Source organism: Etheostoma cragini, chromosome 16 (assembly GCF_013103735.1).
Source record: "Etheostoma cragini isolate CJK2018 chromosome 16, CSU_Ecrag_1.0, whole genome shotgun sequence".
Taxonomy (NCBI): domain Eukaryota; kingdom Metazoa; phylum Chordata; class Actinopteri; order Perciformes; family Percidae; genus Etheostoma; species Etheostoma cragini.
Genome location: NC_048422.1, coordinates 7207326 through 7219990, shown reverse-complemented (window position 1 = coordinate 7219990; position 12665 = coordinate 7207326). Strand labels below are relative to the sequence as shown.

At 39.3% G+C, this 12665-nt stretch overlaps 1 protein-coding gene across 11 annotated transcripts in view; it reads left to right on the top strand.

Annotated features, from left to right (window-relative positions):
- Window positions 1-12665, top strand: part of vav2 (vav 2 guanine nucleotide exchange factor) — a 205703-nt gene that overhangs the window by 172182 nt on the left and 20856 nt on the right. For 7 of the 11 annotated variants that reach the window (XM_034895968.1, XM_034895971.1, XM_034895965.1 and 4 more), the window contains exons 5-10: window positions 46-151; window positions 544-558; window positions 1967-2065; window positions 3263-3331; window positions 4189-4289; window positions 12033-12132. In XM_034895968.1, coding sequence (XP_034751859.1) covers window positions 46-151; window positions 544-558; window positions 1967-2065; window positions 3263-3331; window positions 4189-4289; window positions 12033-12132 — 490 coding nt within the window. The remainder of the gene's footprint in view (window positions 1-45; window positions 152-543; window positions 559-1966; window positions 2066-3262; window positions 3332-4188; window positions 4290-12032; window positions 12133-12665) is intronic. The other 4 variants (XM_034895972.1, XM_034895966.1, XM_034895973.1 and 1 more) reach the window with 1 other exon arrangement.

Below are 12665 nucleotides of genomic sequence, written 5' to 3'. Positions count from 1 at the left end.
GATACAGCTGTTCATCAAACTTGTGTCTGTGTTTTTTTTCCCCAGTGAGCATGACTTGGGTGAGGATGACATCTACGACTGTGTGCCATGTGAGGACGATGGCGATGACATCTACGAGGACATCATTAAGGTGGAAGTACGACAACCCATGGTGAGAGCATCATGTCACAATATCTGCCCCCCTATTGCTCAAATGCCCCTTGGCGACTGTGCTCGGCAGCGGTGAATGAATTTTAAATAAATTATTGATTTGTCTCAGGTGTTTGTCATATTGTAAATGTGATGCTTGCTGAAGGCCTTTGATTCACCTTAGACTTAGACTTCTATCTACGATGTCCATTGAATACACTTATTGCCAGGAAGGATGCACTGCACAAATATTGCAAAGAAGAACAAACACACTTCCTCCCACTAACCTTAGTCATTGCATTTGCATGACGTCATATCTCTGAACCCACTCAGATCTCTAACATAAAAACATTGCCCCCAACAGTGACAAATTTGACTTCTGACTTACACTGCTTTGCCTTTCCCATGCTGCAGATCAGATACATGCAGGTAGGTGCCACTGTGTTTGTGATTCACCCCACTCTATCCATTTACTCCACCTTTTTATTTAAAACAAACTCCTAGCATCCCAATAATAACCTGGTGCTTAGATTTTTGACCCGTGCCTCAGGGTAAAGGAGACCCCATCTGTTTCAAAGTCTAACTCAGGGCCCATTTGAGACAGTTGTGACTTCAGCTCGCTGCCACACCAAAACCTCAAAGCATGAAACAAATAAACATTATCCTGCTGGCTTTGAGCCCCACTTCTAATTGGTTGATTGCATGCTGGATTCAGGCCTGGACTGGACTGACATTTCACCATTGTTAGCCCCAGTTTTTGTATTGTCTGAACTGGTTATCAACAGCCAAATCTGTTCCAGGTGTCTTATTATCATACACTCGCACAACATTGAAAATACATATAGAAATGAAACCTCTGTCATTGTTTTTTTTACCATGGTCATATGGGCAAGTCATTACAATATGCATTTCAGTATACTGTCCTTTCATGTTGTATATGATACATTAATCAGGTCTCTTGAGAAATGACCTATGTAGATAGGTTTGTATCTTTTCCCCATCCTCTACCACCCACTCACATTTTGCTTGGTTGCATAAAAACTTTTTGTTCATCTCTCTCTCTCTCTATATATATATATATATATATATATATATATATATATACAGCCGGCCAGCCAGCCCACACACACATACAGGGATACACAAAAGCTCAGTTGTTTCCCTTTTTTTGCTCCAACCGCTTTAGCTTTCAATTTGTTTGTAGACAGTATGAAAATCAATTAGCAAATTGAGTAAATGTTATGTCTAGGACTCCCTAGTAAGCAGTATTGATGGTGAATTGATTATCCTGGTTAAATAAAGTAGAACGCATTCTTAAAACCAGCTTGAGTCATGCAATCCATCACATTCAACATCAAGTCCACATTAATTTTGGTCAATGTTACATTATGGTTGCATGGTAAATTGATCAGAAAGAAATCTGCACTGCATTAGCTCATACAGATGCATTTTGATGGATACACAACATAGATTCCATAGTGTTTGGAAATGAATAGAAACCGATGGCTGCCTGGTATGGTAAAAAACATGTTTAATTTCTAAAACACTAAAGCACGATTTGCAAAATGTGTAGCTATGATGATATATGTTTTGAGAATTAACTGAAAAACAAAAATCCACTTTCCACTTATAGATACATTTTTTATGTTACAAACATAGATAGATACTCAATGGAAAACTGGCACTACATTTTTCTTATGAATATCATGCAATTCCTTGCAACAAAATCCTAATGATCATGCAGAAAACCGTAATCCCAAGGAATTAAATGTAGAACTGGACTAAAATCTTACAGTTTTTTTGTCCTGACTCATTCTATTTCCTTTCCTCACCATAGAAAATGGGTATGACAGAAGATGACAAGAGGAATTGCTGCTTAGTGGAAATCCAGGAGACTGAAGCAAAGTACTACAAGACTTTAGAGGACATTGAGAAGGTGGGTGTCATATGAGCGCACGTGTATTTGAGTGTGTTGATAGTATATGCGTTTGTTATCCCGACACATGCAGTGTTGGAATATCCTTTTGTCACTTCATTTTTTTGCTAGGGTCTCCGGCCTGTAGGCCGGGTCACAGCATGGAAATGTCAGCTATCGGCAGATTCATTGGGGGGCACAAACGTCACAAGGAGCTGATCGATAGGTTTTTTATTGGCTCAGCCCACACACCAAACACTAATCGGTGGGGCTTTAAGTATAGACATGCACATCAGGCACGAGGACATATATGTTTGAACACACACACACACACACACACGTTGGGGAAGCTATTATACCTTACGTCTCTTTATTTCCTTCCTCTGTTACTGCTGCATAACAGTAGATACGGATTACAGTTGCTGTGTTTGGACAACTGCCAAGAAAAGCCGACAAAATAAATGTGCATCCACGTAAAACTCTTAATTCTGTGTACATAAAGAATCAGAAACTGGCTCACACATACACCCTCTCTCAGTGTAGTAATGAATTATTGTTTAGATCAGTGCTGCTAACACATCACTTTCCCTGTTGACAGATTTCATTCGCGATTCGGTAGAGCGCAACAAATCTTTGGCTCCTCTAATTTCATTAAACTAAATGTGTATCCTGTGTTTCCAGCGTTGGACCAACGCAAGACTAAATGAGAATAAATAACCCCCTCACGATCAGAGGACTCGTTAAGCTTAATTGAGTTGGGGTTAATAAAGCCTCATTTCTTCATTGCTTCTAAGTTGATCTATTTGTTATTATTATGATGATGGAATGTGACAACCATAACACGTTAGGGAAACTAAAGGCGGTTTTCTCTTCTGTAAGCATAAGTGCAGCTTAGAGAAGAGCTGTCTGCCATCTATTGAAGGCAGATAGTGTTTTAGCCTTAAATGAAATAGCTTCAGCCCTGTGAACCACAATAGTGGGGCGCCATCTTTTTAAAGTGTATCGTGGTATTGATTATCTTTGTTGCTGCAGTTAACTTTAAGTAGTGCTGTCCTTCAAAAAATATCCTTACACAGCTGCTAAAAGCTTAGCCAGACCTTTATTTCTTTTTAGCAATACATTTTTGACATGAAAATCTCTGAGTTACAGTATTTGTTGTTCTAAAGAGGGACAGTTATATTTGCTCTGTTCAATGATTTCTCTCATGTTTCTCTTCAGAATTACATGATCCCGTTGAAGCAAGTCTTGAGTTCACAGGACATGGAGGCTATCTTTGTCAATCTTGAGGTGAGTAACCGCCCAATCGAAGAAAACAATGTCTATACAGCACGCCTGGATGTCTTGCACATCATGTGAATAATTCATTATGTGTATGGATGGCTGAAGGAATTACATGAAGTGTTCAATGTATAATTGTTACGGGTGTAACAATATGCAAAATGAACACTTTGCTATGCAGTAAGATTTTGCTGTCACGGTTCAATGTTTCATCACAGTGGGGGAAAACAAAATATTCAATTTCCTTTCATCCTTTTTGAAAACCTTTCCTGTGGAATATGGGCTATAATTCTAGTTCTAGTTCTACTTGGTTTGTTAAGGGACTTGAACCGGTGACCCTCTGGTCAAGCCAAGTCCCCATTGACTGGGCTAATACGCAAATTACTGAACTGTGAACACCTAATGGAACAATATAGCAAGGACTTTGAGCATATGCTTGAATCCTGGGATACTATGATTAACCAATTAGGGTCTTTACTTCTCTTCATGGCAATGTTGTCATATGTTGGCAATAAGTAAAATGTTGAATAAGGCCAGCCTTATCCTGTCACTACTCTAGTAGTGTCGAACAAATAACAATTGATACACCAACAACAAACTTAGATTTTTTATTTAGCTTCTCCATTTGCCAAAACAGATTGTAATTAGACTGCATTAGACTAAGACAGCTTTAATCATATAAGTCATAGGGCATGCCAAGCCAATGTGTAAGAAACGTGTCAGGAGGAATACATATATCATGCATACCTAATGTACTGTATATCCTAGGAAATAGGTATGTTTCTATCTATGTCTATAGCTCTGAACAAAGGATTAGTTAGGTAAGATTTGGGTATGTTCTAATGTTGATTGTGTTGTTGCCTCAGGATGTAATCAAAGTCCACTTTGCTCTGCTACGAGCCATCGACCTGAACATGGTCACTGGGGGAAGCGGCCTGGGGAAGATCTTCCTTGACTTCAAGGAAAGGTCAGTAACCAGAGATCTGTATGTTTTGTTGGTCTATGCACATGCTTTTTTGGGTTACATAGACTTAGTTAAAATCTACTTGGAGTTGAGAGGAAGCTGCCTTTTTTCTGCCGTTTTCCAATCCAGTAGGCTGCATCATGTTGAGCATCAACAGATTGGTCAAAGGATTGCTGGGATTAGTGTTCTAAGAATAAGTCAATTAAAACAAAACATGTTAGAGGAAAAAGCTGAGAGAGCATGTAACCAATTGTTCCGCATTCAACCAAAGCGGTCAGAGTAAATCCATTTAAGACTGCATTTGCTTGTCACAGTTAAATTCCTGTACAGTAGTGTCTCCTACACTACCACATCATTTTCTGTGTTGTATAGCATGTTTTGCATTTGTAGTTCATTGACTCTAAACTCAGGTACTTGAGTAGCCTGGATTTGACACTGAACTATTTTATTTGACCAATGGATTCTTCCTTCTCATCCAGTAAATTTAGTCTGTAAAATTTATTTTTCTTTTTAAAACAGCTGACAAAATCTCCCCAAGTATTTGCTTAAATTAAGATTAATCAAGTCCAGCGCAGCCACCTGCCATATCCTTTCTGTTTCCCGATCAAACCTTCTTAAAATAAGTGCATTTAGTTTCACAAGTCAAAATAATCTTACTGCACTGACATATTGTTTCACTTGATTTAAGAAAGTAATGTTTGAGGGCTTAATTATATACAGAACGACTTCTTAAGAAAGATATTTCTGTGGTGTGGTGATTAGAAACGCACTGAACCAAGCTTGCGGTTTATTGGCAAACCGGGTTTTCTTTCTGATAGAACTTCATCTTGCCCAGCTGCTGAGCAACATGTGGCTCATTTACATCCCTGTGGGGAGCAGTGATTTGCCTCCTTGCTGTGCTAAGTGTGGCTGCATCTTAGGTAATGGTGATGATGGGGATGATAGGTTCTGGCCTCGGTTATGATTCCATTCACAGCTATGGATATGCCACTCTCCTCAAACGATACAACCATTACTGCAAAAGTGAGTCACACTTCACTGCGTGTGTGCGTGTACCTGTTCTTGCATACATAAGCATGCATTACATTCTTCCGGCCTGTGATCCTGATAGCACACATACTTTTTTCCCTTTTCCTCATCTTTTCAACTTCAAACAGGCAGTTACAGTATTTCTATGGGCGATGTCAGTTTGGATAAGTAATTGGCTCATCGCATTACTCTTCCTTAAGCCTAGAGGGCCATGTAACACAAAGTTGGTGTGACACAAGAGACTCTGTCCCTGCTAATAGACAGAGGCAGGCACATACTCTCTCCTTCTACATCTCACACATGCACACACTCCTACTGTATCTGCTTCCTTGTTTGGCTCATCTGACTATAATCTGATTCTGCAGTGGTTGGAAATCTTCATTTGCACGCAATCATAAATAAGGTCCAGCTAGCCAAAGGTCCCTGTAAAGTACTGGGAGGTTTTCTCATGAAAGCCCAGAGGATTCACATGGAGAAAATGAAACAAGGAAAAATACAGGAATAGAGTTAAGGAGAAATAGTAGTTTCCACAGTTATATTTACAAAATTGTTGTATGACTATTCTAGTGATTTAAGTTCTTTTTGTGGGGGCTTTGAAATTAAAGTCAATACAACATAAAATCGCCATGTCGGAACAAGACAGTCAAACTGTTGGCACTCAGTTGGATCACTACAAACTAAAATGTAATTGTATACTGTAGCACAAAGATCTCCATTCATTGGAACTTAGGGTACCAAACCTTGAAAAAGAAAAAGGCCCATACAAAAGGTATAAGTATAGTCTCCCTGGTTGTTTTGTAATGTGTTTTAACATTCTATCTCTGACAGAAATATCTAACATTTACCTTTGATTCATCCACAAATAAGCTGACGACATATTGTTCATTTTTATATTTACCTCTAGCGACATTCTCAGAAATGTGAAGCAGGGTTATTTTGAGGAAATGGTTCATTAGATTTGCAGATTCTGTGCGTCACAGGGCTTTGGCTCTCTGCATGTGATTGACATGTATACCTGGCTCATTATGAGCCACTCCGGTGTCTTTTGTTTCTGTGGCAATAGGCAACAGTGACCAGGGGATTTGGACTCGCACAGCACCATTCTCATCAGGCATCTTTCAGCGATTTTCCTGAAGACCTGGCTTTGCATAATTAATTTAGTTATCTATGCTTGTAAGTCCCTGTGACCTTTACAATGTGCTTGTATCTTTTTTCTTACGTTGGTGCAAAAGATGAAAAGCTTTTTGTTCCCTCTATTTGTCATTGATCTGAATGCCATGCTGAAAATGTCACTGGTTTATCTCGACCACTTCTCACTTCTTAAACAGGCAGAACTGAGCTGCATGGAAAAGTGTGTTCGAAAGAAGGTCTATAAACTAAATGGGCATCTAAGTACCCACTTGTTGATATCTTCATTTGTACATTCCCCAACTCATTTCCGGAGTAATCTGGCTCCCTGATATTCTTGCAGTGCCTAATCATGGCTTCACTATGAGCCTCTTTATTGGAGTTCTTTGCTCTATGTTCTCCTCCATTTGCTGTGTGCTGGATATGTTGAGTGGAGGTGAGGGGGTCCCAATGCCATGTGTCAGAGAATATTAGCTGGCTCCACAGCCTGTCACTTCTGGTTTACTTGAAGATTGGCTCGGCTTGCAGGGCTCCATGTGGGTAGGGGTGAAAGCCACGTGGGTAGGGGTGAATGGTATTTTCTAAGAAAGAAAAATGCACAACAGCATCCTCATTATAAAAGGGGTCTGTACAGCAGGGCAATATCCAGCACGTTGTTACCAGAGATGTGACAGTCCCCCCCCCCCCCCCCCCCCCCCCCCTCTTTTTCAAATTTGATCTTTACATTACATTCCCTATGGAGTTTCTCTAGTTGAGCTCTGAATCAGTTTCTTTAACAGTCAGTCCGTGTTTTGTTTGTCTAGTGCATGCTCACAAAACAAGAGTTCAAGCTAGTTTACATTAATGTAAAATGCTTCAAAGAAATCTGCGGAAGGAAGGAGAGGAAAGAGAAGGAAGGACATTCTTTCAACACTTTTGTTGAACCTCAGTACACACAATACGTTTTGATAAGTAACTCGGAATTTAACCATAAGTTTAAAGAAATCATACCTGATTCAACTTTACATTTTTAATCATGAGATGAAAAACACTTTTGCTCAAATGCATAAAAAGGCAAACAAGGGCTGTGTTTCACACATCACATCAAACCAGGCACTGCGATTGTTTGGTTTTATAACCGTTTGAATATTCTGCATGAGATGTTTGAGCAATGCTGTGATCATTTTAATCTGGGTTTGAAGCTCTGAGATGGAAGATGTTCAGAGTTGCTTTAGCTGTTTTGGAAAAGGTTGATACAGCGCTTCCTGAGCTTGGACTATCCAATTTAATATTTGCTATTTAGTTAAGATACTGAATCATGAGTTATGATTTTATTTTTTACCTTGTATTCAAAATGGTATTTTATATTGCAAAGATTCCAGCAGAGATACAAGGAGAAAACAGCAAATGATTAGCTGTTACCTCCCACAGCGATGTGTTCAGACGTGGTGTGTAAGTAAGGACTGTATTTATCACTGTGCCAGGGATTAATTATGGATGACTGGGCCAAGAGTAGGTGTATGCTGCAATGTGCTTGTGTGTCATCAGCCCTTTTGTTCCACTGCCTGTCTCAGTGAAGACAACCAAGCTTCTGACTAGCCTCTCAAGTGTCAGACAAAAGGCTGTTATTAAGGTTGTGCAATTTGTTTCAATACAACATGGTGTCCAAAGATCCAGTCATTGTTTGACTAGTTGTGTGATTTAGTGACCTTGGGTGTGATATTTTTGTGCCAGAAAGATTTTTAATTTCTTTTTTAATCAGTGTCATTTAAATGAAATATTGAAGCCATTTGAAGCTGCAATGGCTGACGTTTTACGAAACAGTTGCCTCTTTACACATCAGGCTGACACGTGACAACATTAGCATTCATATAGAGTTGAATAGAAGTGCACATATATTGGTTTCCACCATCTCCTGACACCATCACCTGGCTCTGTAGCTGCTAAATGTTCCACTTTCTTTACCAGTTAGTTGTTAACTTTGTATGGCTGCCGTTTAGTGCTAAGCAGTTTACTCATTTCCACTCAGGGCTGCCAGTTATACCTTCTATCGCTTTAATTCCTGAACTGCTATGATGATTCTCACATTCACACCAGAATCTTGAGCCCTTTGCATCTCTTTCTTGATAAGGTACTATATGAAGGGTGTCTCTGGTGCCCTTGAATCCTTGCTACGCTGCATAGTCTGCCTGCTGTCTTATAATTGATCAGGGCCCCCATTAATCTCAATCACTTTGTCTTCCTGGAGGGGCAGGAGCTGAAGGGAGCTGTCTCTCCGAGTGTGCATCAAGTCTTAGCCAGTGGGCTTGTTAGCCCAGGGCTGGTTTAACCAAGTTAGAGGACTCATGGGGGGGGGCAGGGATAGCTACAGGGATCACCATTGGTACATCTTTGAAGAGCTGATCATGATGAACCAATGAAGGGGTCTAACATAAATGCTACTTTCAAGACAAGGGTTTTGGTTCGGAGTTCCACTTCTGCCGAAACACAACACTGATTCAACTGACACACCAAACATTGATTATGGACCTTTATAAGTTGTCATATTTTGTTTTGGGATCAGTAGAGTCAAGTTGCATCTTTATAAAAACAATTTACAGTAATACATTGTATTTCATGTATAGTGACTTATAGTAAAAGAGTGTATTTTATACACTAATAGTTTTAACCATACTTTGAAGCAACATAACATGTAATGAAAAAACTCTGTCGACTGCAAGATCATGGTTAAGGCTAAAAATTGTGTAACAGCATTACAAGAAGAAAAGATGTCAAGATAACGCCAGTTAGTCTGTAACATCCAGCTAATGTTTGCTAACAGAAAAGTTGATTTAAAAAATACCATTTGCAAAAGAAATACCATTATAGAGGCAACCACCCAACTACAGTTTAGCCAATGTTGCTTATTCTAAGAGATTCTCTGTTGGGCTGCAACCAACAACAATTTTCATCGTCAACTAATCTGATATTTTTTTCTTGATAACAATTTACTCTGTATAAGGTACAAATTGTTGTAGGAGCAAATCGTCACATTTAAGAAACAACAAATGCTCGGCTGTTCGAAAAATGACTGGCACTATGAATCAAATTGAAGGGCAGTGCAGTCCTCTGCTCTAATATCTCGTAGTGTTATCATTCCGACTTGTTCATGTACATTTTCCAAGTTGGGAACAGATTTTTCTGATTACTCCGACACCATATGAAGCAATCTCGCAACGTTAATGAAAGGGAACAAAATTGTGTTTTTCAGCTCCGTGATTAGGATCCACTCCAAAAATGAATGGGTCCTTCCTTGGCTCATTCTGCACCCATTCACCAAGTTTCAAGGGCCAGTGGTTTTTCTATAATCCTGCTAACAGACAAACAAACAGACAGAAAAACCAAGCCTAAAACATGACCTCCTATTATGATAATATTTGCTATTCAATTTTTCTCTCAGCAAGAAACACAACTTCTAGATGTGTGAAGCCATAAAGTAAAAATGAGTTAAAACTGATTAGTTGCTTTAAGAACGTATGGGTATTTGTCATTGAAAATATGTTCATCACAGTGAGTCTTATGTATATGAAACATTAAATTAACTACATAATTTCCATTTCCCATCATAGAAATGTCCCCTGCTCGGCCTGTTTGCAGTGTTGCTCTTGTATGCATAACAAGTCATGTTTCCACTAATGTATTTTTAATGCACATTTTGAAGGATAGAAAATGTTGATGGAAACAGCCAAACTTCTTCAATTTCACAAAAAGGTTTTTACACTCGCTTGAGGTGGTTTTTGCCTTTTTCTTAAAAGAGTTAATGCACAAAATGGGAACAGCTGGTATCCTGTTCCTGGTGTCCTATCGGATGGGGGAAGGATCAGGATATGGGTCCCATCCAGTCCACCATACACTTGCGGCACATTGAGCCTCAGCCACGTCGGTTAAATTGACAAACTGGTTGAACAGCTTGAATCATATGGCCCTGCACACCACATATACACAGCGATGTACGGTTGTCTTGCAGACACCAATTGTCTCTGCAACAACCCTGCATTCTGCACAAGTGGACAATTCCTACAATGCTACCTCTCTCCATTTAGCCAAAGAACTTAGCTTATATAATCTTTGATTTAGCAAGCTGGTTTGCAATCTACAACGATGCGTAACTTCACTTTGTGACCAAACTACACTTTGCGTGGGCTTGTTTCTTTGCTCCAAACCAGTTGATGGAAACGCTTCGGATTCTAATTTTATTTTTTGCAACATTTTAAAAGTTTGCATAAAATTAGCTTGACAATAAGATGGAAACATGACTACAGATCTATCAGAGTCTTGATTAGACTTCAGGGTGCCAACTCTCTGCACTGCCTCGCCCGCTATAGATTCAGATTAAGAGACCGGAGTGCCAACTCTACCCGAGGAAGGGGGGGATTAGCCCTATACCAGCTGTGCCAATGCCCTACTTTGACTCAGTGTGTGAGCAAGAGGAATGTGTGCCACTTGCAGTGGCATCCTCCAGGCAGGATGATGACTTTGAACTCCCTCCCACATGAAACCACAGATCTGTGTCAGGGTCCCATTGTAATATCTAATGAACACAGCTCTCACATCCTCACTTCTCGAAATATAGAGATTTTTTTTTCATCACACGCTGAGAAGAGGAACTCTTCCTGAGCTGATATAAAGCGTCTTTCATTAGTGCAGTGAGATTACAGTTTTTTGGCAAGAGGATGCCGCCCCCCAAACATTGCCCTAGGATCAGAATCCAGTATTTATTCACGCACAGTATATTCCTAATCATACTACACTTGTTCAAATATTCATTTATCTGCCCCCTATAGTGCCAAATGACTCTGAGGCTGACCTTTCAAATTGGGTTATTAATCTTGAAATTAAAGTGCGGTACTTTGCTGAAAGGCACTAACCAGTTCACAGCTAATTGTGGACTCAAACAGCAATCTTAGTTGTCTCCCTGATTTTACAAAGATGTGACACTTGTCCAACCTTTTGAAATTAGCCCTAATTAAGCCTAAATAAAGATGTGTCACCACACACAAGGCTGAATGGGTTTTATGAGCTCACATGTCTTCAAATGTTCCCATACTCACAGAGAACAAGCAGAAAATATCTAAAATACAAATCTCAGCTGTCAATTTCTCTTACCAGACATGGATCTTTCATCCAACTCGAACATTTGTGAGATGTTGCAAAGGACATTTTGGACGTGAATGGAGTTAACTGCCAAAACATTAAATGTAATCTGCAAACCAGAGAATGAACATACTTGTATTTTCAATACTTTTGATTGATATACCAAATTGGGTCTTTGTTGAGATTTTCTTTCACAGCTTTCATTACTTTTAGGAATGAACAGGTATTGTGTAATAGATGGGTACGTTTTAATGAAACACGTTTGGACTGTTCCCACCTCAGTGTCCAGATTATTTTTTTTTTTTTAGGACACAATGAATGAGACCAAAATGGGATGTACACAGTGTGAACAGACCTGGCAGAAGGAGCCATTGCTAATCATGAATCAACAATTTCTGAATTTCCTCTCTACGTCCCATAAAAGACGATGAGCTGTGACAGTGTATTTAGATTAACAGTTGTTGTTGCTGTGTCCAGGTTGTTGATCTATGGTCAGTACTGCAGCCACATGGAGAACGCCCAGAAGACACTGGATGAGCTAATAGCAACACGAGAAGACGTCAAGATTAAAGTAGAGGTAATGTCATTCACCTCTCACCACCAACATATGCCAGCCCCCTGATTTAGTGCATTTCTGTGAAACCAATACATCACAGTGAAGGCAGGGAACACAAGCTTCCTTTTCTGATTGAATACACATCACTGAGCAGGTAGTTTCAACACATCTGGCTGCTTTTAGACCTGAGATAGGTAACCTTTAAAGGGATTATTTGATTATTATTTTTTTTAGATGGTTTGAGCCAGGGGATTTACCGCCAGAATGACACTGACCAAAACATTGCAAGACAATGCAAAACATTTTCTTCAAACTTCAATATTATACAACATCTGCAGATTCCATTCATTTTACCAAGCCCACATACCAAACATTGTCTGATTCAAGCTTCTTAATTGTAATGATTGTTTTTCTGTTTTATGTGATAGTCATTTTTGATATTTCATATTAAAGAAATGTGAAGATTGAATTTAAGTGAATACCATATTAATCAATAGTGAAAATACTTGCAGCCCTAGTACTTGTATGTGATGCAAATGCATTTCTTGCACCAA